The 25,541-nt window shown below is 58.3% G+C and overlaps 1 protein-coding gene across 1 annotated transcript in view; it reads left to right on the forward strand.

The window, feature by feature from the left end:
• Positions 1-25,541, forward strand: part of SLIT3 (slit guidance ligand 3) — a 496,706-nt gene that overhangs the window by 444,099 nt on the left and 27,066 nt on the right. The window contains exons 15-23 of the mRNA XM_084884010.1: positions 8,084-8,234; positions 9,420-9,494; positions 14,360-14,503; positions 14,952-15,095; positions 16,274-16,437; positions 17,550-17,682; positions 22,207-22,275; positions 22,748-22,819; positions 23,415-23,486. Of these exons, the coding sequence (XP_084740136.1) occupies positions 8,084-8,234; positions 9,420-9,494; positions 14,360-14,503; positions 14,952-15,095; positions 16,274-16,437; positions 17,550-17,682; positions 22,207-22,275; positions 22,748-22,819; positions 23,415-23,486 (1,024 nt within the window). The remainder of the gene's footprint in view (positions 1-8,083; positions 8,235-9,419; positions 9,495-14,359; positions 14,504-14,951; positions 15,096-16,273; positions 16,438-17,549; positions 17,683-22,206; positions 22,276-22,747; positions 22,820-23,414; positions 23,487-25,541) is intronic.

Below are 25,541 nucleotides of genomic sequence, written 5' to 3' on the forward strand. Positions count from 1 at the left end.
TTCTCTGGGTGTGGCAGAATGCTGGGAAATACACATCAACAGACAAGGACAGAGGCGGCCCCTGGCCCGCCGCTCTCTAAATGTCTTGCTTTAATCGGTAGTAAGCAGACGTGATGCACGCCCCTCCCGCTAGTATTGCTCTGAAGGCAGAGGAAGCGAGAGCACTCTGCAGCTTGTTTTCTGAGCCGCAGCGGAGGGAGGGAGAGCGAGCTGCTGAGCCCCAGAGGCCTGGGCTCTGGCTGGGCCCCCCGCCCTGGCCTGGGCAGCAGAGCAGAGCCCTGAGGCTATTTCCAGGAAGACAGGAGGAGGGGCAGGTGACACAGAGTGGATCTGACAGATAATAGCTCTGCGTTTTACTTCCCCCTAAAAGCGCCCCATCGCAGAGACAGCTGATGTGATTAAGAGCCAATTTGAGGGCGGCTCCTGCAGCACACAAAGCCCCTCACGGCGGGTCTGGGGTCCCAGCAGCCCTGCGTGTGCTCCGTCAGCCCAGGCGCACCACCTCCCTGGGCAGCAGGTCAGGCTGGAGGCAAAGGCTGCCAGCTGGGGTGATCTGACCACCGGATTAGGTCCTCCCGAAGGGCGCCGTCCGGCTGCGGGGACCCCGAGCCCACCCTGGGGAACATGGGCAGTTGGAAGATACCATCTTCCTTCCTTTCTCCTTCCCCCTCCCCCACCACTGTGTGTGTGGGCACCCGTCTGCAAGAGGCCACTCTTCTGGCAACAAGTCCAGAGGTGGGGACACCAGATGTGCAAAGGTGGCCGACAGCGTGGCACTCAGGGAATCAGAGCTTCAGAGCCCCTAGCTCACCAGGCCCTGCCAGAGAGGAAGAGATGGAATAAGGGACCTGCTCCGACACCCAGTTCCCACGGGCTGAGGAGACTCTCCATCGCTGTCCCCGGGCCCCGCCCCTGGCTGTCGTTGAGGAGACAGGGAGAAGGAGAGCCTCCCTGGTGTTCAGGCTGGGGCAGGGGCAGGGGCAGGGGCAGGGGCAGGAGCGGGCAGTGGCCCTGCTGTGGCCCTGAGGGCCTATCACACCCAGACACTGAATCCCCAAACCAGAGTTCTTACCGAGCCTGCATGTCTGGGGTCCAAGCGGATTTGGTCTTAATGACAGTGGCCAACTCGGGCAGAGGGGAGGGCTTAGGGAGACAAGGGCCAGACCCAGAGCTGCAGTGCCCTTGGCTGCCCGGCCGCCCACTGCAGACACCGGTGCACTGTCCATGCTGAGATGGTCTCGTCCCAAAAACACACTGTGGAAGGACAGTGACCCGTCCTCCGTCACAGGGCAGGGCGGGGAGCGGCCTGGTCACCTGGCCCTGAATCAGGTCTCTTCCAGGTACACGGCTCCTCCCAGTGGCTGGGGGGACAAGGGGGGGGAGGAGCAGGGGGAGTCCCAAGCCAGCAGGTGCATGAAAGCTGCCCGATCTCTTGCAAGATCCCGGGGACATAAAGCCCAGCATCCTCACCGGGGCCTTGGCATCTGAAATACTTGGCTGTTGCTTCTCTTCCTTCTCCCACTTCTGTCGTCCGCCCCCTCCCCCCGCCCCCTGATTCACAGCCATGGAAGAAATCAGGAAATCACCAAGGGCCTGGAACTGGTGTCCTCCCCTCCTTCCTCCTCTCAGTCCGAAAGAGGCCCGTCCTCAGAGCACCGGCACCTCCTCTGTGAAACCCATCCCAATGGGTCTCCATCCCAGTGCGGGGCCCCATTGGCTCCTCCTTCTGCCTCCCTTGCTGGAAACGTGTATTTTCCCGCCGATTTCCCCCCTACCCCCCACCCCCCACATTATATCTTGGGCAATCTGGGAGGGAAGTCCGCCAGCCAGGGGGTTTCTGGGGACCCTCCAGGACACTGAGGCGACTCTGAATTGTGGCACATCAGAGGGCTTTTCCTGAAGATGGTGGCGGCTTTGCCAGCCCCCCACCCCCACCACCACCACCACCACCACCACCACCCCCCACCCCCGGGAATGGTGGCGCGTCTCTAGCAAGGGTTGGGCAGGCTGTTGGGGAGGCTCTGCTGGGGGGGCTTCAGGACCGAGCACACATCAGTTTGTCATCGTATGGGGTCAGGCGTGACCATGTGACCATGTAGGGCGCAGAGGCTGTGACTGGGCCCCTGCTGCTTCTGTTATCTGGGAAAGGATGCATTCAGCCCCAAAATCCCGAGTGGAGGTGTCTCCCCTTCCTCCTCCGGTGTCTCTCCTGGGTGGGCTCGGGACAGGGGCTCCTGTCTTCGGAAGTGCTCCCGCGGACCCACTCCTGGTACTAATCTCGCTCCGTGGGGCCTTCTCGGGCTCCTGCCTCTCCACGCTGCTTCCACTGAGCTGTCCTCTCTCTGGCGCTGCTTCCTGACCCGACCGCCCGGTCGCCGCGGGGCTTTCCTTTGTGCTTGATCTAACCATGTGGTGGAACGATGGAAACGGAACATGGTTCTGTCAAGCACCGCGGAAAGCTGCGCGCTCTCCTGCAGCATGGCCCGCCGCACCGCACCGCTGGACACCTCTCTGCTCTGGACGCCGCCGCCGCCGCCGCCAGACCCTCGGGCAGCCTCAGGGAGGGGTGGGAGCCCCCACTTCGCTGAGTGCCTCCCCTCCAGGGAGAGATACGGCCCAAAAGGGGCAGAGGAGCACCCCGAGGCCAGGCTAAGAGGTGTATCCACAGCCACCCCAAATGGAGTGGCCACTCCCCAGATCTAGCCCGGATGCCCGCCGGGTCAAGTAGATGGGTCCAAGCTCAAACCACCAGGCGTACCTTCCATGCAAAGCGGGCAGGTGGACCCGAAGCATATGCCCCGTTGTTTCCGGGGAGAAGCCCAGCCCAAGGTCATGTTCCCAAGTGCCGTTAAGCCAAAGGTCACAGTGTTAGGCCCGCCCCGCTCCCACCATCTTTACGGGAAGGGATGTGAGCAGGGGAATGGGGGACATGGGCGCGAGTCCGAGACTTGGATGAGCCTGGGAGACTCTGAACCTGACCCCCACTCCTCAGGAGCATGGGGGCCCTTGTCCCGTGCAGACTGAAGTCTGTCCTCTTGACCTTCAAGCACAGTCAACATGGAGGCCCAAGGTTCTTTACCTGGTGTTAGTTCAGGGCCACACGCCTGTGCAGACACCTGCTGTCTGACGGTGAAGAGAAGGTTCTTGGCCCCTCCCATTCAGCTTGTTTCCTGATACATCCTGGGCCCAGTGTAACCAGAGATTGTGCTGATGGTGCATGTCATGGGGTCCGTGTCCTCTCCCAGGAGAGACAGCCATGGTGGGAACCGAACCCTGGCCTAGGCCCAGGAGCGGGCTCTGGGCTCCCCCGGGGAAGTGTGACTTGACTATCTCCTCTCTCAGCCAGGTGCCCGCCTGGCTGAGTACCCCCGTCCTGTGAACCTCTCCGAATTCTCAGTCATGTACTGCGTGCTACTGTGGGCCTGGCACTACACTGCTCACATCACTGCCTTGTTCAGCCTCCCAGCAACCCTGTCTCCAAGTCCCATTTTACAGATGAGGATGTCGAGGTTCAGAGAGGCTCACTGACCTGCCCAGGGCCCCCGGACCGCAGCACGCATGTTCTTTATGCCTGCAGTCCTCGGCCTTCCCAGCTGTGGACAGTCCCATTGCCTTGAAACATAAAATCGAAAAGGCTTTGACTTGAACGGATGGGGAATTGAAAATTTCCTTTTTTAACATTCCCTTTCAAGCTTACTTCTGTTCATAGAAAATAACTTGAGAAATGAAGAGAACAAGCAGCGCTGTGTATATGGGTCCTCCTCTTGACGTGACTATACCAAGATCCATATGGTACAGAACATATCCATGGGCCTGGAGAAGTCCCCTTACCTCTGAACAGGGTCAGGGGGGCATTCTGAGTCCCTGGGTGCTGCCCACCGGGGAGTGTGTCCATCATAGTACCCTTCTGTGGGCACCTCCCCGGTCCTCAGCAGCAGGTGTGTGACCGGGCTGTGCCCAGTGGGCCATGGGCATCTCCCTCTGCCTTCAGGAATATGGCCGCCTTCACAATAGCGGGGAGACCTTCCTGGGACAGCTGTGCACCCACCTGATCCCCAGGCCCCGTTAGCACAGGTAGCATTTCCCAGCGCCTGTGTCTGGTCCCTGTCTTCGCCCACAAGGGAATAACCATGCCTGGCAATGACCTCTTGATTCTACTCATGACTTATGACCCTTCGCTTGTCCACGTAACTCTCTCTCCAAGCTGATGAGCCTGGCAGGCCTCCTGCGCCCCCCCATTCCTCTTTCTGCTCCTTTCCTTCTTTCTTCCGTCCTGCTCACCTTAGAGAGATTGGAGGTAGAAGAAGAGAGCTTTGGACTTGTGCTTGGACAGGTCCATGGTCATCAGATGATGGCGGAGCTGTGACTTCCACTCCACAAACGGGTTGCCGGAAGGATGACAGAGTGCAGACGGCTAGTGACAGCCGCCGTGCCCAGGGCCAGTCTGGCGCTGCGGCCGTGTCCATCATAGAGGGCAACTGGGACTCCCTACCGGCCCAGCCAGGGCTCCGTAATAAAATGGCCTTGCCGTGGATCTATTAAAGCTTCTCTGTGATCATGTGCCCAGTGTCCTTGTTCTGAGCTGCCCGGGAGGGGAGGAGGCCACCCTGGCAGGAGGAGGAGTGCCCATGACGTCAGCTCTCTCGAGACCTGGTCCAGCCAGGCTCAGTTCTATGGTCCCTTTGCAAGTCCCTGTCCCCTCCCCCCCAGCTCTCCTGCCTGAACCCGCCCCAGAGAGCGCCCGTCCGCCGGGCACCGTTACCTCCCTGGCTAAGCGTCTCTGGCAGTGACAAATGCGCAGTGAGATGGGAACCGACTTCTAAAGCCCTGGGAAAGTTAAAAATACTTTCGGGTGCTTATGAGCATTAGGCAGAACAAATGGCTCCGAGAAACCCCGGGCCGTCTCGATCATGAAAAATGAAGCGACGCGGTGGCATTTCAGGCAGGCGGCGCCTGGGGACAGACCCTACTGCTTCGGTGCCTACGCCATGATTAACTTTTCTGCCCCCGTCCTCCCCGCCCCCACACACACACACACATATAAAATATTATACTCCGACCCCCTCGCTACCACAAACCGGGGCAATAACAAACACAGCGGGGGGGATGCCGGGAAGAACACGTGGGTCCCTGGACTCTAATTGCAAAGTCATTCCATTCAAACGGGTCAGCGGCTCCGTCGCAGAGGTCCGCCCATTGCCGTCCAAGTACACTACGGAGAGCAATTCCTGCCAGCGACACGGCTCTCGCCTTGATTAAAAGGGAAACACGTTACCCAGGGCTGTCCCCAGACACGGCCCGGCAGTGCGTGTCTTCAAGCTCAGCGTGCCGAAGAGCAAACTATACCCCCCCCCCCTGTATTTCTGCCTTTGACCAGCTCTCAGGGCTCCTCTGCTTTGCAAGGATCCCTCGTGAACACCCCCCGAAGGAAAAGCATATGTGGGAAACGCCCCGCACTCTCTGGCCGTGTGGAGCCGCTGGCGGGGAACCGAGAGGGCTGTCACTCCGCAGGGTTTGCCAAGTGAAATGCACCCGGGCTCGGCACGCAGGTGTCTCTGGGGGACACGGCCCCGGGCAGAGTTATCGGGTGGGCTGGATGCTGGCAGGCCAAGGGCAAGAGATTTGTGTAAGGCATCGGACAAGGAAGTGCCCCCCCCAAAAAAAAAAAAAAAAAACATGGGGATCCGTGACAGGTTTTGCTCACACGAACCTGGGGGTGGAAGGTGGAGTGAAAGCAGTGGGAGGGGGGTGGGAAGGGAAGGACGTGGAGACGGGTCCAGACCTCTGACCCCTTGTGGTAGGGAGAAGGTGCACTTCAGAACCAGAGACCCACCAAATCCATTGTCAATCAGAAATTGGCTCATGTTGCCGAAACCGGTTTGGCTCAATGGATAGAGCGTCGGCTTGGGGACTGAAGGGACCCGGGTTCGATTCCAGTCAAGGGCATGTACCTTGGTAGTGGGCATATCCCCAGTGGGGGGTGTGCAAGAGGCAGCTGTTCGATGACTCTCATCGATGTTTCTAGCTCTCTATCTCTCTCTCTTCCTCTCTGTAAAAAAATCAATAAAATATATTTTATTAAAAAAAAAAAAAAGAAAAGAAATTGGCGCAGGCTGATCATGGGAGAAGCAAGAGGGTGGGAGCCATCGGCTTCCTGCCTCACTGCAGCCCAGGGCAGGAGCTTCCGGTCCAGTCCTGGGAGGTTTTGCCAGGAAGCACGCCTGCAGCAGAGCGTGGTGCTTAGTCACATGGGGAGCAGCATCTGCTCTTCGACACCTGTGGACCTCAGCATCCTTATCTGTAAAACGGAGCCTGACGCTCTCAGAGGCTTAATATGCTCACCCTTTTGAAGTTCAAAGAGCAGAGCCCCGCTCCTGGTCCACGGTCAGTAAATGGCAGCTCTTGTCACGGGATACTCGGATGTTTCAGTGGCTTCCAACATGCCCAACGTTCCACTGGGTTCTAGAAAAAGCAAGTAGGATCACAAACAGCTACACAACCGTTGCCCCTTTCCCAAGAGACCCTCCCGTGCCTCCATCTTCCTTGCATCTTCACAACAAACCCCCGTGGGACAGGGGCGATTACTTGATTCCCTTTGTACACGTGGAGAGACCAAAGCGGATCAGTGGCAAAGCCCTAGGCAAACCCTCGCCCTCTATTGCCGAGACCGCGGTACTGCAGCGGCCACACTGCTCGCTGTGCAGATAGACTAAGGTGCGCCTGGCGGGCCACGCAAGGAAGCAACACTCATGGTCTCTGAACCTGTCTCTGAACGCCCACCCCTACCCCTGAGCCAGTGGCACCCGCTGATGCCATGAACACTTATGAACGGGGCCCTTGTTCTGTGACTGGCGTTCCGCTCAGGGAACGTTGATGGCGAGCTAATGAGGACCTTCCCCAGCCACCAGCTGGTCCCGTAGGAGGAGCAGAGCCCTGGCCCATGGGTGTGGCCTGTGTCTGCCTCGTGGAGGTTCGCCCAGGGTCAGGGGACATTTCTGATCAATAGAGTGGCTGCCAGGGCTGAAACCAGTTTGGCTCAGTGGATAGAGCGTCGGCCTGTGGACTGAAGGGTCCCAGGTTCGATTCTGGTCAAGGGCATGTACCTTGGTTGCGGGCACATCCCCAGTCGGGGGCGTGCAGGAGGCAGCTGGTCGATGTTTCTCTCTCATCGATGTTTCTAACTCTCTATCCCTCTCCCTTCCTCTCTGTAAAATGTCAATAAAATAAAAAATTTAAAATTTAAAAAAAAAAAAAAAGTGGCTGCCAGGGTGTCGCTTGGACAGCGAGTGGTTGGCCCTGTTCTCCTCGAGGAAAACCACGTTTCAAAAAAACAAACCTTCATTTCGGACGCACTTAGCTCGTCGGAACTGGCCTTTCGCTGGAGCTCAGCAGGGCTCCCTCACAAGGCGGAGACAGAGAGAGGGCGCAGATCTGGCCCTCAGAGGCTGGTGCTTGTCTCCTCTTCGCCAGCAGCATGTTTTTAAAGGGATGGCAGGCAACACAGGGCCACATTCCCAAGCTCTGGGCAGTGCCTTCCGTGTCCCAGGTCCCAGCTGTTGCACCAGGTGTGGGTGGTCATGGGTGGCCCTGTGCCTGGCCTCCTTTATCGCCTCCTTACCTGCTTGGGCCCTGAGTATGTGACCCCCCCCCTTACTCTGTTCCTGCCCCTGGTGTAGCCCCCATCAGAACCCCATTGAAATCTCCTCATGTGGGTTGTCATGGACACTCAGAGGGTCCATGGACCAGGAGCATCAGGACACTCAGAGGGTCCATGGACCAGGAGCATCAGGCCTCAGTAGCCCCCTAAACTGTGGCCAAATTCCATACACATGTGCCTGGAGCGCTTCTAGGGGAAGACATCCTAGCTTCACCCCCCGCTTCTCTGAGAGGTCCATGCCCCCCAAAAGCTCATGCGTCCGCGGAGGGGTCTCCGGAGACGAGAGCGGTGAATGGCAGCCCGGATGGAGAGCCAGGGGTCGGGAGGGCACCAGCAAGGTGGCCGACGAATGCGGGTGGCGCTGTGCCTGTCCCGGGCGGGGGCGGGAACCCTGGTGACGCCGCCCCCCCTCTTTGGCCCGCCCAGGCTCAGAGGATTACCGCAGCCGGTTCAGCAGCGAGTGCTTCATGGACCTCGTGTGTCCCGAGAAGTGTCGCTGCGAGGGCACCGTCGTGGACTGCTCCAACCAGAAGCTGGCCCGCATCCCCAGCCACCTCCCTGAGTACGCCACCGATCTGTAAGTGCCGCCCGGGCGGGGGAAGGTGGGGGGAGACACGACTCCATTCGCATCCCCCACTCCAGCCGCCCCAGGTCAGCCCTGGCAGGGTCTCCCGAGGTTCCCTCTGACTCAGCCGCCCAGGCATCCCCGGGTGCAGCTTGCTCACCGTGAAGGCCATCTGTCATTCTACAAACATCTCCCGAGCACCTGTGAGCCAGGCACTGTGCTAGGCCCACAGTTTTCCCAGCAAGCAGAGCAGACAGTCCGTCCTTACGAAGCTTACGGTATAACCAGAGAGACAGATGGTAAATAAGTAACTGTCACAGAGCGAGGGAGCAGCTCGGATGATTAGCTGTATCTGAGCCTCCAGGTGTGCCGATAAGGGGTGTGATGGTTTATCCACAAAGGAAGTGCTAGGAAGTTACCCATGGTGGGGGGAGGAGGGGTGGGGAACACAGCACTAGGAGGTGGGGGGCTGGCAGACTTGGGTCTGATGCCCGCCTTCTCCGGTCTTCCTGATACTGGGCAGCTGCTTCTCAGATCTGAGGGTCAGATTCTTAGCTGCAGAAATGGAGGCAATGGCCCTACCGCCAGGGTGGCCAGGGCCATTAGGTCAGAGAATGCGAGCACAGGACTCGCCTTGAACCTGGCGCAGAGTAAGCCCCGGGTAAACGAAGGTGGCCTTCATCACCCTCACCGTCCTTCTCTGGGCCTCACACGTCACACAGGACAGGGCGAGGCACCGCCTCCTGCCCTCCTCTCCCTGAGCACCTATGCACGAGCAGCCCCGGCAGAGGGAAGGGTCGGGAAGGAGCCGAGAGGCTGGGCGCCTTGGGAGGAGGACTTGGGGAGGCCTTCCCGGGGTGTGACTGTCACTGGTGCCCTCCTGAGTGAAGGCGGGTCTCTGGCAATGGAGGGTCTGGGGGCTGAGAATTCAAAAACCCAACACACCTAGTCCTGGGGCTTCCCCTCCGGGAGGACCTGGCCTCTTCCCTTTCCTGCCCCTCTCACACTCCCCTTTCCGCCCTCCCCACCCGTGGGCTGCGGGATGGACACTGCATTGTCCACAGCTCTGTTGATACTGGCTGAGTGTGAGGTCCAGGAAGCCATGGGGGTGCTGGGTGGGGCATGGGAAGGTGGGGGAGAGGGAGCCCCATCCATCATCAGCTGAGCCGCCCCCTCATCTGCTTGCTTCCCATGTAGGCGACTGAACGACAACGAGATCTCTGTCCTGGAGGCCACCGGCATCTTCAAGAAGTTGCCCAACCTGCGGAAGATGTGAGTCAGCTGGGCAACTGGCAGCCTGGGCAGAATGCAGGGGCGGGGCGGGTCCCTCAGCTCCAGTTTGGCCCTCTCTGCTCCTTCTGACTCCTCCCATTCCCCACCTCCCACCCCCACCCCGGGCATGTATAGGGCAGCGGGCAGCAGGCACTGAGGCATGGCGTGTAGACATAGACCAAAATGGAACGTCATTGTTTCTACATGGTCGAGTATTGTGCAGGGTGTGTGCCCCATGCCATCCCTGCCACCCATGTGCCCTCTACTCCTCCTGCTCCTCAGCCCACCACCTGCATCTGCCCCGAGGGAGGGGGAGGGACTCAGGAGAGAATCAGCATCGGGACACGGGGGTCTCAGGTGCATGTCACATAGCAATTTTTTCAAGGTGAGGGTTTAAAAGTTTGGGGGGTTTTCCTACTTGCACTTGACATTCAACGTTATGTTAGTTTCAGGTGTACAGCATAGTGGTTAGACATTTATATAACTCATAAAATGCTCCCCCACCATGTCCAGTGCCCACTTGTCACCATTCGTAGTTATTTTCATATTCTTGACTGTATTCCATAGGCCCCATGGTCGGCAAACTGCGGCTTGAGAGCCACATGCGGCTCTTTGGTCCCTTGAGTGTGGCTCTTCCACAAAACACCACGGCCTGGGATAGTCTATTTTGAAGAAATGGCGTTAGCAGAAATTTAAGTGTAAAAAATGTGGCTCTCAAAAGCAATTTCAATCGTTGTCCTGTTGCTATTTGTCAACTCTGTTGACTAATGAGTTTGCCAACCACAGCCCTAGGCTGTGCTTTACATCCCCATGACTGTATTGTAACTGCTGATTTGTACTTGCTAATCCTGATTCATAGGTTGACGCTCAACCACTGAGCCATGCTGGCCTGGCCAGGATGTATTTTTAACTCTACCCTGACAGGGCACGTGGGCAAAGGAGAGTGAACAGTCAGGGGTTTAGACTTAGCTGTGCCCTTCCGGACCATTCTGAGCCCCCGTGCCCATGTCAGAATGAAGAGGCTGCCCTGAGCATCGCTTGTGGAAAGGGATGCAGACGGCTGAGCTGGTGCCCACAGGGTCGTTAGCACTGTGGCAACTCAAGGCCACTTTCCAGATGACATCACCCTCAGAGTGAGGTCATGTCGGCTCTCGGGTGACTTCCAGCCCTTTCTCTCTGGAAAACTCTCAACCCGAGTCTGGAAACTGGCGGCCCCACCTTGGATGCCCCTGGGTGGGTTTGCTGGCCACGATTATGCTATTAATAAGAGTCAACTGCCCAAATTTAAAAATCAGGAGTTGGCACATACCAAATTATCAGGATTTCTGGAAAATCAGAAGATTTGGCAAAACTGGACCCACTTCCCAAATGGCTATGATTGAGTGGCCCTGAGGAGCAGCGCCCCCTTAGGTGGGGCATGTGTTCTCCTGACCACTGCGCCCCCCGGGCCTGCTCCCAGCTGACCACTCTCATACCCCTCCCCCCCAAGCCTGCTCCCAGCTGACCACTGCCATCCCCTCCCCCGGGCCTGCTCCCAGCGAACCACTGCCATCCCCTACCCCAGGCCTGCTCCCAGCTGACCACTTTCACCCCCTCCCCCGGGCTTGCTCCCAGCTGACCACTGCCCTCCCCCCGGGCCTGCTCCCAGCTGACCACTGCCATCCCCCTCCCCCGGGCCTGCTCCCAGCTGACCACTCCCACCCCCTCCCCCGGGCCTCCTCCCAGCTGACCACTGCCCTCCCCCCGGGCCTGCTCCCAGCTGACCACTGCCCTCCCCCCGGGCCTGCTCCCAGCTGACCACTCTCATACCCCTCTCCCAGGCCTGCTCCCAGCTGACCACCCTCATCCCCTTCCCCCGGGCCTGCTCCTGGTATTGTCACCTGCCTGGACCCTGTGGACATTTGAGTTTACAACCCCAGCTGCAGAAAGAATGTCCACCCCAGAGAAGCTAGGGGTCCTCATGGAGGTGACCAGGACCCCCAGACCTGCCAGTGTGCCAGGCACTTTTGCTCCATCATGACCCCCTCCTTGGTTCCCAGAAGCCTTTTGCTCTCTCCCCACCACCTGTCCACCTGGCATGGGCTTAAGCGGCACTGCAGGTCCTTCCCGTTGCCAGGTTCACGGGCTGCCCTGCAAGCTGAGACTTCCCCGAGGCATCCCAGCCGCGGGGCCCTCGTGGCTCTCAGGGAAACCTTAGAACCCGTCTGACTCAGCCAGCAGCTCACAGCGGCCGCAGGCCCCTCTGCCCCTGGGTCCTCTGAGGCACCCTGAGCCTGGGGTGGGGCTTCCTAGATCCTCCCGGGGGGACCCTCCATTCTCCTGGGCAGCAGAGTGCCTAGCAGGACCCTTTAGGGAGGTCTGCAGACACCCCAACACCCTCATTTGGTGGCCCAGTGGCCCGAATGCTTGCCCCAGGCTGCTCTCACAGGCTCCATCCCAGGCCGCCTGCCGTTTTGAACACCACTGTGATGGATGCAGAGAGAGCAGTAGCCTGGTCTTCTGGAACATTCTCTCCCCTTTTGTCCTCCCCTTATGTTTTCCATTCTCCCAGCCTGAGGCCATGCAGGTCAGAGCCTTCCAGGAGCATGATGCTCCTTTTGCTCACTTAGAGAACCAGATGTCAGGAGACGGGAGCCGTCGCTGCGCGGCTGCTGTAACTCATCGTCATTGCGGCCCTGCACTTCAATTCCCAGAAGCCTGACTCTCAGGAGCAAAACCTGTGTCCTCCAGCGTTTCGATGAGTTACAGCTGCTGGGGAGCCTCCTGTGTCTATTTGGGGGTGATTTGCCGTCTCCCCAGAACATTACCTTCGTTCCTGGACCAGGACGATAGGATTTATAAGAAAACCAGCTTCGATTAAGGACAGCCAGGCAGCGAGCAGAGATCCAGTGTGGGATCTTACGCCCCTCGCTGTGACCTTGGGGAGGGGTTCTGAGGGCCTGCTCCTATGTCCTCCGCAGGATAGAAGTGGGAGAGGGGAGCGGATTGGTGACGGGGAGGAGCACAGAGGGAGCAGAGATGGAGAGTGGGACTGAGATGCCATCTGTGTCCTCCACGCCTGCCCACAGGTGTGGGCACTGTGGCACCTTGCAGGGCCGGGCCTTACTTAGAACAATGGCAGGCGCCTGCCTGGGGCCGTTAGGCACCCAGTTCCACCCCCTGAGGCCCCGGTGGCTCTGCACAGAGTTCCCTCGGGGAGGGCATTGGAGAAGCAGCAGAGCAGGGATGGGAGAGGTGCTCTGGGACCCGGGCCTCGGCATGGCCAGCAGCACCATGGGCCCGCTGGTCCATCTCTAGTGAGCCCTCAGCTCCAACAACCTCAGGTTCTCGGCCAGTTAGCGGGCACATCTCCATCTGCGGACCTCACCACCACCATCTGGTGCAAAGCTCTGGCTGCTGTGTGCTCAGGTGGCTGAATTCCTCCCTCAGGCTGTCAATGCCTCACCTGCCGCTCCACCCATCCCTCCTGCGCCTGCGCTGGGTTTCAGGATGGTCTGCATAGGCCCCAGGGCACACACACACACACACACACACACACACACACACACACACCCCGTCCCCTGCCTGCCAGGGAACTCGCAGCCTGCCTGCTGTTCAGGTCTCCGGAGGCCTGGTGTGGTGACTGGACCTGGCAGGGGAGGGGAGAGCCTGCTCACAGTGACAGGACCGAGACCCTCTAGGAAAACAGAACACCCCAAACCCGAGTTTGCAAAGCAGTAACGCACTGAAGTCAATATCCACGTCACCTAAGGAGCCATCACGTAGGGTTCCCGGGAGGACTTTGTGTGTGCCCGCAAGCCTGGCTTCCCATCCCCTCCCTCAGCCGTGTGACTGTGGGCAAGTTGCTTAAGCTTAAGGTGACCAGACGTCCCATTTTGGCGGGACAGTCCCGATTTTTAACAATTTGTCCCGTGTCCTGTGGCGCAAAAATTGGGAGTTTTTTAAAACGCCACAGGATGCAGGACAAATTGTTAAAAATCAAGCTCTCTGAGTCTCAGTCACCTTAGCCCTAGGATGAGACCGTGGTAATAATAACACCCATCTGGTAGGCCTTGCTGTGAGGATTTGATATGATTTTTGTGGCCACAGAATAATGCTCAACACGTGTCGGTTTATGTCTGGGATCTGGCCTGGTGAGGGAGCTCGGAGTTCTGCAAACACCCAGCCCATGGGGGCTGGGGCGGGGGGGATTTTTCTACCCCCTCCTCTTAGGAAGTGCTGCTTACTGAGGGCATATGTTGAAGACAGAAAGTTCAAGAATCACCTTTTCTTTCGTCCATGCACACCTTTTATTGTTTGTCCTGTTGTGCATACTTCATGTTTATTCGTGTTTATTGAGGAACAATGGCATAGCTTAGCTTCAGGTTACAACATAATGAGTGGACATTTGCACACATTGTGAGATGGTCACCACAATTGATCCAGTTGCGAGCCATCACCATACATAATTGCAACATTTTTTTCTTTTTTTCTTGTGATGAAGGCTTTTAGGATTTATTTTCTTGGCAATTTTGGAGTGTGCAGTACAGTATTGGTGTCCATAGTTAACAGAGTGCCACTATGGTGACACTAGCAGTGCCTGGGCATGGAAGAGGTGATAATCCTGAAAAGGCTTTAAACTCCTCACAGTCTGTTTCACAAAGGTAGCCCCCATCCCTCACCCTGCCTCCTGTGTGGGCCGGACTCCCTGCCCCTTGGCACAGGTGCTGGAGACAAACTGGACTTCATGCCCCCTGGGTGCTGAAATAAAACGTCTGGGAGCCCAAGGCTGAGCTCCCCACCACCCCGCCCTCACTCCAGGGGTTGGCTGCAGGGCCGGTGACCCCTGCCTACATCTGTCCTGACCCACCTGCCCCTCCTTCTAGAAACCTGAGCAACAACAAGATCAAGGAGGTGCGAGAGGGCGCCTTTGACGGAGCAGCAGGTGTGCAGGAGCTGATGCTGACAGGGAACCAGCTGGAGATGGTGCACGGGCGCATGTTCCGCGGCCTCAGTGGCCTCAAGACCTTGTAAGCGCTGGGCCTGGGCCATGGCCCGGAGGGAGGTGGGAGGGAGGGCACCAGAGGGACTGGGAAGGCTGGTGGGCAGCAGACCAGGCCCGGGCACCGGCCTGGCCTCCTGGATCCCCTCCTCCTGGAGCCAGAGGCTTCAGACATTCCCAGCCTGTGATGGGGAAGAACTGAGCGTGCTAAGCAGCCCCAACACACACACACACACACACACACACACACACACACACACAATCACACCAGAAACATGCTGATAGAAGCACACAAACATTTACCCACAAACAGGGACATATACACATGTACATAAAAATGACATATACAACTTGCAGGTAAATGCATACATAACAAGCATGCATACAAGCACACACATACACACACATGGTGTGGCCCTATTTTGGAAGGAGAGGGTAATGCCTATGCTCTCATATCCCCACCCGTCTCCTTGCAGGATGCTGAGGAGCAACCTCATCAGCTGTGTGAGCAATGACACCTTCGCTGGCCTGAGCTCAGTGCGACTGCTGTCCCTCTATGACAACCGCATCAGCACCATCACCCCTGGAGCCTTCACCACTCTGGTCTCCCTGTCCACCATGTAAGTCCTCTGGGTCCACTGCTCCTCCCCTGCAGGCCTCTCCCCTCCCGGCTCCCTGCTATCTCTGCCCGAGGCTGTCTACCCATGTGTCCACTTAACAACCATTTACCGGCCTCCCTCTGTGTGCCCTGCACATCACGGCCTGAGGAGGCACAGGTGTGCTCCCTCCTGGAGCTCACAGCGCAGTGAGTCTCCCCAGAACGAGGCCCGCAGTGCTGTGGGACCCAGCATAGGCTCCATAGGGGAACACTGGCCCTGTGTTCCAGGAGGGGGGCTAGCTTCTTGAGTGGGAAGTGCATCTCTTCCCGTGGGAAGAGCATGTGCAAAGGCCCTGTGGTGGCCTGGAGCAGAGCAGATACACAGGACCGTGCAAAGCCCAGCTTCAAGGGGTCGCATCCAAGGGCCAAAGGGACTTTAGTGGCTTTACTCTCCTCACTTGAGAAATGAGAAATGCTGCCTGCTTCCTGGGTGGTTGTGATTTATAAAGTGCTCCGCCTGGTCCCAGTCCTCTAGGTCAACGGTTGCCAACCTTTCGGATCTCGTGGACCACCAGCGGTCCGAGGACCACCGGTTGGCGACTGCTGTTCTAGGTGACCCTCAGGAAGTGACTGGTGCTATCATTCCTTTGTCCCTCCAGCGGACATGCACAGAGTGTCTGTGTTGGTGTCACACCTGTGCCAGGGGACGCAGAAACAGACAGACCTGAGGCCTCCCCTTCGGGGCAAACACGTTGGGCAATCATGACCAGCTCTGGTGGGTGCCACAGAGGCAATGAAGTGAGAGATGGAGGAGAATTTGCTGAGGGTCCTGCAGCCCGAGGGGTGGAGGCTGAGGAGGGCCAGCCAGGTGGACACTAGGGGCCTGTCCCCGCAGGGGGACCTCCATGTGTGAAGGCTCTGAGAGAGATGTCTAAGAAGCTGGAGGGAGCTCACAGCTGGGGCTCCACAGACAGGTCGTGTGGCTAGGGCCAAGGTCATGGCCATCAGCTGAGGTCCGGAATGACACTTGCAAAGATTGCACCTGGCTTCAGAAGAGTCTGCATTTCCCTTCCCAGACCTCCTTCCCCTCCCCTGGGCCTGACCTGCTGGAGAGCTGGGCCCCAGGGTGCAGAGAAGGAGCTGGGCCAGCTCCCACGGTAGGGGCGTAAGCACCCAGAGAGGTCCCCTCTCTTTTCCCAGAAACCTCCTGTCCAACCCCTTCAACTGCAACTGCCACCTGGCCTGGCTCGGCAAGTGGCTGAGGAAGCGGCGGGTCGTCAGCGGGAACCCCCGGTGCCAGAAGCCATTCTTCCTCAAGGAGATTCCCATCCAGGACGTGGCCATCCAGGACTTCACCTGCGAAGGTGAGGCAGCTGGGCGGGCAGGGGCAGGCACGGCCGGGATGGACAGGGTGTATCAGGAAGGCAAGGACCCTGAGTCTGATTCTACCCTACCCCCGGGCATGCAGCTGGGGCTCAGAAGGGCTCTGCAGGGCGGCTGTCCTGCCATGTGGCTCCTTAGTGCAAATTAAGAAAAGCTGCCTCTTTCTAAAGACATTTTACTTCCATTGGTCAGAAGTTTGTCATAATATATGGATTTGTGACAACAAGATACCGTACAGCCATCTGCTGTGACTCAAATGCCCTCGCCTGCCAAGTCCACAGTGAGATTAGGGGACGTGGCCCTCCATGCAGGGCGCAGCCCGCACCGCTGTGCACAGTGCCCTGGGCCTCGGCCTGGGCCTCGGCTCCTGCCGGCACCATGCTGAAGCTCAGCGTGTGCGCTCCTGAGAAACAGGCTTCCAGGTGCGCTCCCGGCAGTTCCTGTCATGAGATAGGTGTGTGAACACCTGGACAGCGAGGCTTCGCGTGTCAGGATGCCGGAGGCAGATTGTCTGCTTAAATTCAAGCCAGCAGTTTTTCCTTGGCCAACCGGTTTACATACAGAACTGGTTTGAAGATTATCGGAGGTTAACGTGTCACGGAGGGTGGGACAGAGTCACCAGGAGGCGGAGGCGCTGTGTTGTGGGAAGAGGGAAGAAAGCAGGAGGAGGGGAGGAAGGGCCTGGCAGGGCTCTGTCCCTACCCCCACCCCTCGTTAGTCAGTTTGATTTCTTTCTGAGCGGGTTGACAGTAACCTCTTTCCTGTCTGATACTCTGGCCAATGGAGTTCTCAGAGTCTTCCTGGCAAATGTGGTACAAGACAGGCAGCCCTGCTCCCGACCAGGCGCTCCTCCTCCTCCTCCTCATCCTCCGACCAAAAGTGAGGCCAGCAGGTTCCCTCTCCTGGTCCCGCTGGAAGCCACGGGCTTCCCTTTACTGATGGCACCGGCTTGCCCACTGTCCCCACAGGAGTCTGCCCCCCTCCCCCCCGGAGTCTGTCCCCACGGGAGCCTGTCCTCATGGGAACCTGTCCCCCACGGAGCCTGTCCCCAACGGGAGCCTGTCCCCCATGTTGACTCTCGGGGTCTCCACAGGCAACGACGAGAGCAGCTGCCATCTGGGCCCGCGCTGCCCCGAGCAGTGCACCTGCGTGGACACGGTGGTGCGGTGCAGCAACAGGGGGCTCCGCGCCCTCCCCAAAGGCATCCCCAAGGACGTGACTGAGCTGTAAGTACCCCCTGAGCACCCCGGATCCCCACCACTGTCATCACTTTCCCCGTGTCCCACAAGGCTGCCGGGGTCCCTTCTTACGGACCTCCGCAGGACGGAGCAGAGCCTCGCCAGGCGGCCGGCGGCAGCTCAGACAGGAGATAGCGCCCTGCCTCTGCCTGGCCGGTGACACGTGGGAGGGTCAGTGCCCCCTTTTCTGTGTTCCCCCCCGGAAGCCTCGGCTCTGCACTCCGCCTTCTAGCTTCCCCACTGACACCAGACACAGCTCAGGGTCGTCGTCAGGACACTGCCCGCGGGCACCATGGCTCCCCACGCGCTGCTGCGAACACAGTCCCATTCACCCGTAAAGCGGCCATTCACAACTGGCACCAGCTCTGGGCGCCTCTTACTCCGCAGCCCACGCTCCCTCCCGGCAGTGCCAGCTCCTCAGGGCAGTGTCTGCCCCAGCTTCCCAGTGAGATGGAGAGATGCTGCTCCCTCCCTGCAGGGCTCTGACTCTTGGGCAGAGAACCTATCTCTGCCTCTCGCAAGCTCCGTTGGCCCCGAGGGCAGGAGGTTGGTCCCAGGAGCAGCGTGCTCACATGCCACACCCTCTCAATTCCTCAATCCTTTCATTCCCACTCAGTGACCGAGCACACGTGTATCAGCAACGCTGCAAACCACTCCGTGCAAGGAGCCTGTGCTGCACAAGGGAATCATAAAGGGGGAGGCTTGACCTCCACGTGAAGGTCAGAGGAAGCTGTTCTGGGGGTGAAGCTGGAGCCCTGGTCTGAAAAGGAGAGGTGGAAAGTGAGAAGGGGAGGGCTGAGTGGCAGAGCAGGAGGGACCGAGGGACACCTGCCCAAAGCAAGACACACACACACACCCATCCCTCGGGCTTGCATTCTCCCGAGCCAGCTTAGCATGAGCCCTCAGACCTCAAGAGAAGGAGTCCCAGACACCTCCTGGCTCTCCCACTGCCTCCTGGGTGGGGCCTGAGTGTGCCATTGTCTTGGGTGAGGGCTGCAGCTCTTGGCACCTCCTGTCACTCAGGGAGACGGTAACCGGGGCTGCCAGCCGAGGGGAGGAACAAAGGTCTCGATCTACACTACAAAGTCTGCTTCGGCCCTGGGCTTGGGCCAAGGCCCTGCCCTCGGAGCTCCGTGTGAGCACGTGCCACGGACAGTGAGCCCCTCAACGTTCCCAGGCAGGCTGGGGGGGTGGGGAGTAAGGGGGGCCGGGCTGCATTCAGTGACCCCTTTCTGGGCTAATGGAGTGCCGAGGGCCGCAGGCGAGCAGAACCTGCTATGAAAACAGGCCCGCGGATGCTTGCCCGCACTCATGAAGCAGAGGTTGGAATAACACAGGTAATTGGCTGTAATTGTAAAGTAAACCTCGGAGCTTGGGGAGCAGGCCTGTGGCCTGTCTTGGAATCGATGGCGCTCCCCTGGCCAGATGGTCTGCGAAGCTCACACCATTTCCATCTCCGTCTCCGGAAGGGAGAGGGGGCAGAGGGCAGGAACGTGGATGCCAGAGGCCATGAGAGCTGCCGGCCCAGGAAGCTGAGGCCCAGAGGATTCTGGTTCAGGGGCGCCGGCGGAGTCCAGATTCAGTGATTAATGGACAGGGTGGGAGGGACCTGGCCTAGCACTGCGCAGCTGCAAGAGGTTAGAGGGTGGGGTCTGGGAGTACGGAGCAGCCCAGACGGAGCTGTCTCCTCTCAAACCCAGTGAGGATGGTGGCCACGCATGCAGGAGGAGGGATGGAAGCGTGCAGTGAGTGACAAGCAGACAGCGTGTGCCCGGGATGGGGAGGAATCAGGAAACCCTGCCCCCTATCTCCCCTCCCCCCCATCCCACCCCCGGGCCTTTAGGGAGACAGAGCAGAGTCCTGTCTGCGGGATTCTCCACAGCTGCCAAGTATAAGGCATTCACTGCTTGCCAGGGCTATGAATGCCGGGTATCTTCTTATGTGACCTCATCTAATCCAACCACAGACAAGGCTGATATTTTTACTCCCATTTTGCAGAAGAGGTAACTGAGGCACAGGAAGGTTGGGTCATTTCTTAAGATCATACTACCAAGAAGCAGCAGGGCTTAGACCTGAGTCCGGGGCACCTGACCCCAAGGCTCATCCTTGAGCCACTAGACTCTTCCTCCCCTTTGGCCAACACCCAAAGTCCCGTGCACTCTGCTCAGTAGCCCGGCTTGTTGGGGATTTGCGCCAGACAGCCACGGGTCTCGTTGCAAACACAGGAAGAAGGCAAACCAGCGCCCCTGCCATGATGCCATGGGCCCTGGTCAGTGGTTCTGGCTGGGTCCTTCCTGCCGGCTGGGTCCAACCTTCCCCAGCGATGCTCTCTGTGCCCCCAGCCCTGGCCAGGCTCCCCAGAGCACTTCCAGAGCAGCTGCCCATCTTGGACTGCCTCCTTGCCTTCCCCTGGCCAGGGAGGGGCACAGAACGCCTGCAGCCAGCTGGAGGGCGCTGACCACATCTTCCGAGAGCAGGCTGGCTCTGGCGCCGCAGCACTCAGGGTCCTGGCACGGGCTCTGAAAAGCCCTGAGCAGATGGCTTCAGTCGAGGACACTTCTAGTGCCATGACTATCTGGGGGAACAGGGGTGGGGCTGAGGGAGTCCCCATCACTCCGTCAAGTGTTGATTGAGCTTATTGGACCAGACCTGTCGTGGAAGCTGGGAGGACAGCAGCCCACGGGACTGACGAGACTCCTGATCTCAGAAAGGTGGATAATACAAACCAGTAAACCAGGCATTTCCGAGAGGAAGTAGAACAGCTCTTCCCAGGAAAATTAAGGGGGAAAGGAGTACAAAGAATAGGTCTCAAGAGGACCACAAGGTGGTAAGACCTTAAGGTCAAGAGGCCGAGGGGCCGTGAGATGGAGCGCGTGGAGTGGGAGGAGGCGGTGTGTGCTGGAGACTTGAAGAGACGTGTGAGTTCTTGTCAGCCGCCATGAGGGCTGGCTCTCCATCCCAGGAGCGCAGGAGCCAAGGCAGAAGTTTAGGCAGGAAAGGGACATGAGCTGACTCCGGCTTTGGGAACGTTAGTCTGGAAGCACAGAGACTGGTCAGCAGAGCCAATTGTCTGCCTTCCCGTGATCACGTGCATCGACGGGTGGAGACATGTGCGCCTCCGTATATGTGTTCTATTAAGAGTGCATTGAGCTGAAACCAGTTTGGCTCATTAGATAGAGCGTCGGCCTGCGGACTGAAAGGTCCCAGGTTCAATTCCGGTCGAGGGCATATACCTTGGTGGCGGGCACATCCCCGATTGGGGGTGTGCAGGAGGCAGCTGGTCAATGTTTCTCTCTCATCGATGTTTCTAGCTCTCTAGCCCTCTCCCTTCCTCTCTGTGAAAAATCAATAATATATATATATATATATATATATATATATATATATATATATATATACCCTGTTTCCCCAAAAATAAGACAGTGTCTTATATTAATTTTTTTCTCCCAAAGTTGGGCTTGGTCTTATTTTCAGGGGATGTCTTATCTTTCCATGCACTAGGTCTTATTTTTGGAGGATGTCTTATTTTCGGGGAAACACGATATATATAGGGGTTTTTTTGTTTGTTTGTTTTTTTAAAAAGTTCATTGAACACCAGTGTGCCAGGCTGCTCTGAGAGCTCTCCCCAGAGACTCCAGTTTAACCTTCATAACCACTCCAGGGTGCTAACTCTTATAAGCCCCACGTTAGAGATGAGCAAACACAAGCTCAGAGAGGCTAAGCAACTTGCCCAACTATTAGCTAGTGCAGCCAGGATGTGAGCCTCAGCTGCCTGTGCTCTGTCACCCCAGGCCCCAGGAGAAATCCTGGTTTCCCTCTCATTCACCAGTCCAGGAGGTGTGTGTGTGTGGGGGGGGGGGGGGGGGGGCAGCACACCTGTCAGCACCACAAAGCTCTCACAGAACAAGGAACATCCTTCACAGAGGTCTATGTGGATGTTCATGCAAGACAGACCTGCACTGCTGCTGGGGCTAACACAGCATTTTTTTATTTTTTTATTTTTTCTTCTCAACCGAGGGTATTTTTCCCATTGGTTTTTGAGAGAGTGGAAGGGAGGGGAAGAGGCCATATAGGACTGTGGTAAGAGTGCAGTAAGCCACCCGAGTGCTGTGCGGCCTTGGGCAAGTGTTCTAACATCTCTGCGCCTATTTCCTCAGCTGTGAGCCCCTGCCGTGTACGGGTGTGGTGAGGGCCGGGTGCACGGCGGGGGTTGTTTATCAGCACCTGCTGTGTGCTGCTCTGCACATGGCCTTGGGGAGACTTTGCACCGGACAGTCTTAGACCAGAGCCCACCCTTGGGGAGCCTCGCAGTCCGTGGGGGAGAGGTCATTGGCGGATAATCACACAAACCAATGTTAAGAGACAAATGTGGTGTGTGCCCTGAAGGGGTGGGGGAGCTCTGAGAGCGGAAACCGGGACCCACCAGTCTGGAAGTCAGGGCCCACGGCGCCTCTAGGGAAATGGCGACGTGGGTGCCCATTGCCCCTCCGTGTCACTGTGCTCCTCTTCCAGGTACCTGGAAGGAAACCACCTCACGGCCGTGCCCAGGGAGCTGTCCGCCCTCCGACACCTGACACTTATGTAAGAGCCCGCTTCTTTCCCGGCAATCTGCTTTCTCCCTGGGTGGGGCAGGGACAGACAGCTGGCAGGGACAGACAGCTGGCAGGGTGGGCCAGCCTGAGGGCCCAGTGAGATGGGAGGGAATGTGCTAGAATCAGGGGAGAGTGTCGTCTTATGTGTTATAGGTACTGGTAGAATGAAATGCATGGATAGACATGGAATGGAATGATTGAATAGCTAAATGGATGGATGGATGGACAACAATTGCTTGAATGATTGGATAAAGAGTGAATAAAATATGAACATTTGGATGACTGGGTGGGTAGGTGAATACGTGGGTGGGTGATGGGTGGGCAGATTCATGGATGGATGGATGGATGAATGGATAGATGGATGGATGCATGGATGGACAGCAGGCATGTGTGAAAGCTGGGAATGGCTCCCTCAGAGGCAACTAACAGTAACTGTGACCCTTCTGTTTCCCTTTTCCTAGTGACCTGAGCAACAACAGCATTGGTGTGCTGACCAACTACACCTTCAGTAACATGTCGCACCTCTCCACCCTGTGAGTATGGGGCCGGGCCGGCCATCCTTTTCCCACCCCGCAGGCCAGGCCTGTGCTCCGTGGCCCTCAGCCTGTGGCTGCCCTGTCCAGCGGGCCCGCATCCTCAGAAGGAGAGCAGAGCCGCCGCCTGGCCGTGAGACAGGGCCTGGCCCGCAGTCCTGGAGGCCTCTCAGGTTCCTTCTGCACTGTGAGGTTCCTTCCAGGGGGCGGCTCCCTGCACGATTACACTTTGCTCAGACCATTTGGAGAGCACTCCCCATGCCACGGAGAGGTGGTGCTGGCAGAGCTGGCTGGGCAGCCAGCCCACAGGGGACCCAGAGGGAACCAGGCACAGACAGCCAGGGAGCTCGCTGGAATCGTGGGAGAAGGCCTCTGTGAGGGGGGTGACCCTCCATGGCAGAGGGGTGACCCTTTGTGGCGGAGGATGGCCCTCCTTTGGGGGGGGGGGCGGGGACGGCTCTCTCATTGTTAAGCTGCTCTTGCCAGTACATTCAAACGGGGAAGATAAGCCACGGGCATGACGGTCCCAGGTGGGCAGTGCACCTGTGAGCAGCTGAGACGGGAAGACCAACAGGCACTGTGTCCTTTTCCGCAGGATCCTGAGCTACAACCGGCTGCGCTGCATCCCCGTCCACGCCTTCCACGGGCTGCGGTCCCTGCGAGTGCTGTGAGTACGGGGCGTCCTGCGCTGGGTGACAGGGGCAGTGCTGAGCACTCCTTCCCCGCGGGGCTGTCCATGGTCCCAGGCCCACCCACCTCCCCCACCGTGACCTCCCCAGCACCCTCCCTGGCTGGATTGGAGGAAGGAGCATTGGCCTTTCCCAGTCCCCGACCAGCAACACAGGGGCACCTTGGAGAGCCGCCAAGCTCTGAGCTCCTACCTCTTCACGTGTAAATGGGACCCGGGGCACCTCCCTGCTAGGTTTAGGAGATGCAGTTATACAGCACGTGTGCGAGGCATGGAGCCGCTGTTTTGAGGATCCCTGTTTCGCCGTTGGTCCCTCCGGCTTCAGAGGGGCGAGGCCTCCACAGGGACACCCAGCACCAGCGAGCTGGGAGCTCAGGGCCCGGCCCGACAGCTGTCAGTCAGCGATTGGACAGTCTGCTCTTAGAGTCTCTTCTTTACAGAACAGTGTCCATAAGTGGCCACCACTGAAGCATCAGGAGTTTTCTCACACAAACCCTAGGAAAATGGAGAGGCTTGGCCATCCCAGGGCTCACCTCTGCATTCCTGCCCGGCAGCACCCTCCCCTCTCTCCCTCTCCCTGCCCCCTCACCCCCTCCTCACCATCTGACACCTGCCTGGCCCTCCCTGCGCACTGGCGGGGACAGCCAGCCCACTGAGACAGCCGGGTCACCTCTTCCCGAGCATAGCTCTGCTCCCGCCCGCCCCCCCCCCCCCGCCCCTCCCGCCCCGCCACTGCAAGACTTCCTGTCCACAAAGTCAGAGAGTAGTAGTCCTTATGAGGACTAAGTCAGATACTGTCTAGGAAGCACTTAGCACTGCTCCGGCCACGGGAAACACCTTATAAACATCCATTTGTTATTACTGTTCCCACATCAGCACTTGCAAAAGCACCTCCCTGGCACCTCCGCCAAGGCCTGGTGACCCTGATTCTGGTGCCTTCCGTCTGGCACAAAGAGAGTCCTTTGAACGATGCCCCTGAGAACAGAGATGCCAGAACTTCTGCCCTAACCTTACCCACTTCCTACCCTGTGGCCCATGGTTACTGTGGCAGTGAGAATCCTACTGTACGGGCTTTTCGTGGCCATTGCCTCATGGAGCCTTTTGCAACAGTGCAGGAGGTTGAGAGGCTTACGCCCATTTTTAAGGTGGGGAAACTGAGGCCTGGCTTGGTGACGTCACCAGCCTAAGGCCCAGCAGCCAGTGGGCATTCAGCACACAGCACGTAGTGAGCTGGTCTGTGTTCCAGAGCCTCCAGGCTGATGCGATTTATTGAGGCCCACGAAAAACGCCGGTGTCAGCGACAACTCCGCCACATGTCACCTGTGCTGTTATTAAAAATCAATCCTCTGGGGGCAGAGGAGGGCCCACGCCGACAGGGTGCCATCTGTTATTGTCACTTATTTATTACTCACCTCCTCCGGTGGCACGGAGAAGGGAAACATCAGCAGGACCAGTCCCCCGTTTCTCGTCGAGCACACAGGACGTGGGCTCACGCGTCAGCCAGGGCTGGACCTGTCCCCCCGTCCCCCCCTGACTCTGCCACCTCCCACCATCCCCCCTCCATCTCAACCTGTTGTCTCCCACCCCAGCCTTCCCTCGCTGTGCAGGGGGTTTGCTGCCAGGGGGTGACCTCCCGATTTTAATGGAATCCCTGTTCACATGTTTATAGTTAGAGCAGTTCTTTTTGGGGGCAACTCAACACGGAAAAGGGAGAGAGAGAATGAGTGTGTGCCTGTGCGTCTGTCCGTCTGCCAGGCGGTGGGGTGAGCGTCACCCTGTTTTCTCCCTCCCCAGGCCCACCGCAGCCGTCAGCTCCTCAGGGGTGCCCTCCCCCGCGCAGCCTGCAGGGCCTGCCTCTGGAATTTAGGGCGACGAGGACTTGAGAGCCGTGATTTCAGAACTGTGGCAGCTTGTAGACAGAACTGGGTCTGAGAGGCCCTCATTGCAACCCCCCACCTCAGTGGGGAGCAGTCGCTTCCGCCTAAGAGCCAATTCGGGGGAAATAAAAATGTCCACAGGCTGCATTTCTTTTAC

This window comes from Pipistrellus hanaki (genome assembly GCF_964339955.1).
Source record: "Pipistrellus hanaki genome assembly, chromosome: 5".
Classification (NCBI taxonomy): domain Eukaryota; kingdom Metazoa; phylum Chordata; class Mammalia; order Chiroptera; family Vespertilionidae; genus Pipistrellus; species Pipistrellus hanaki.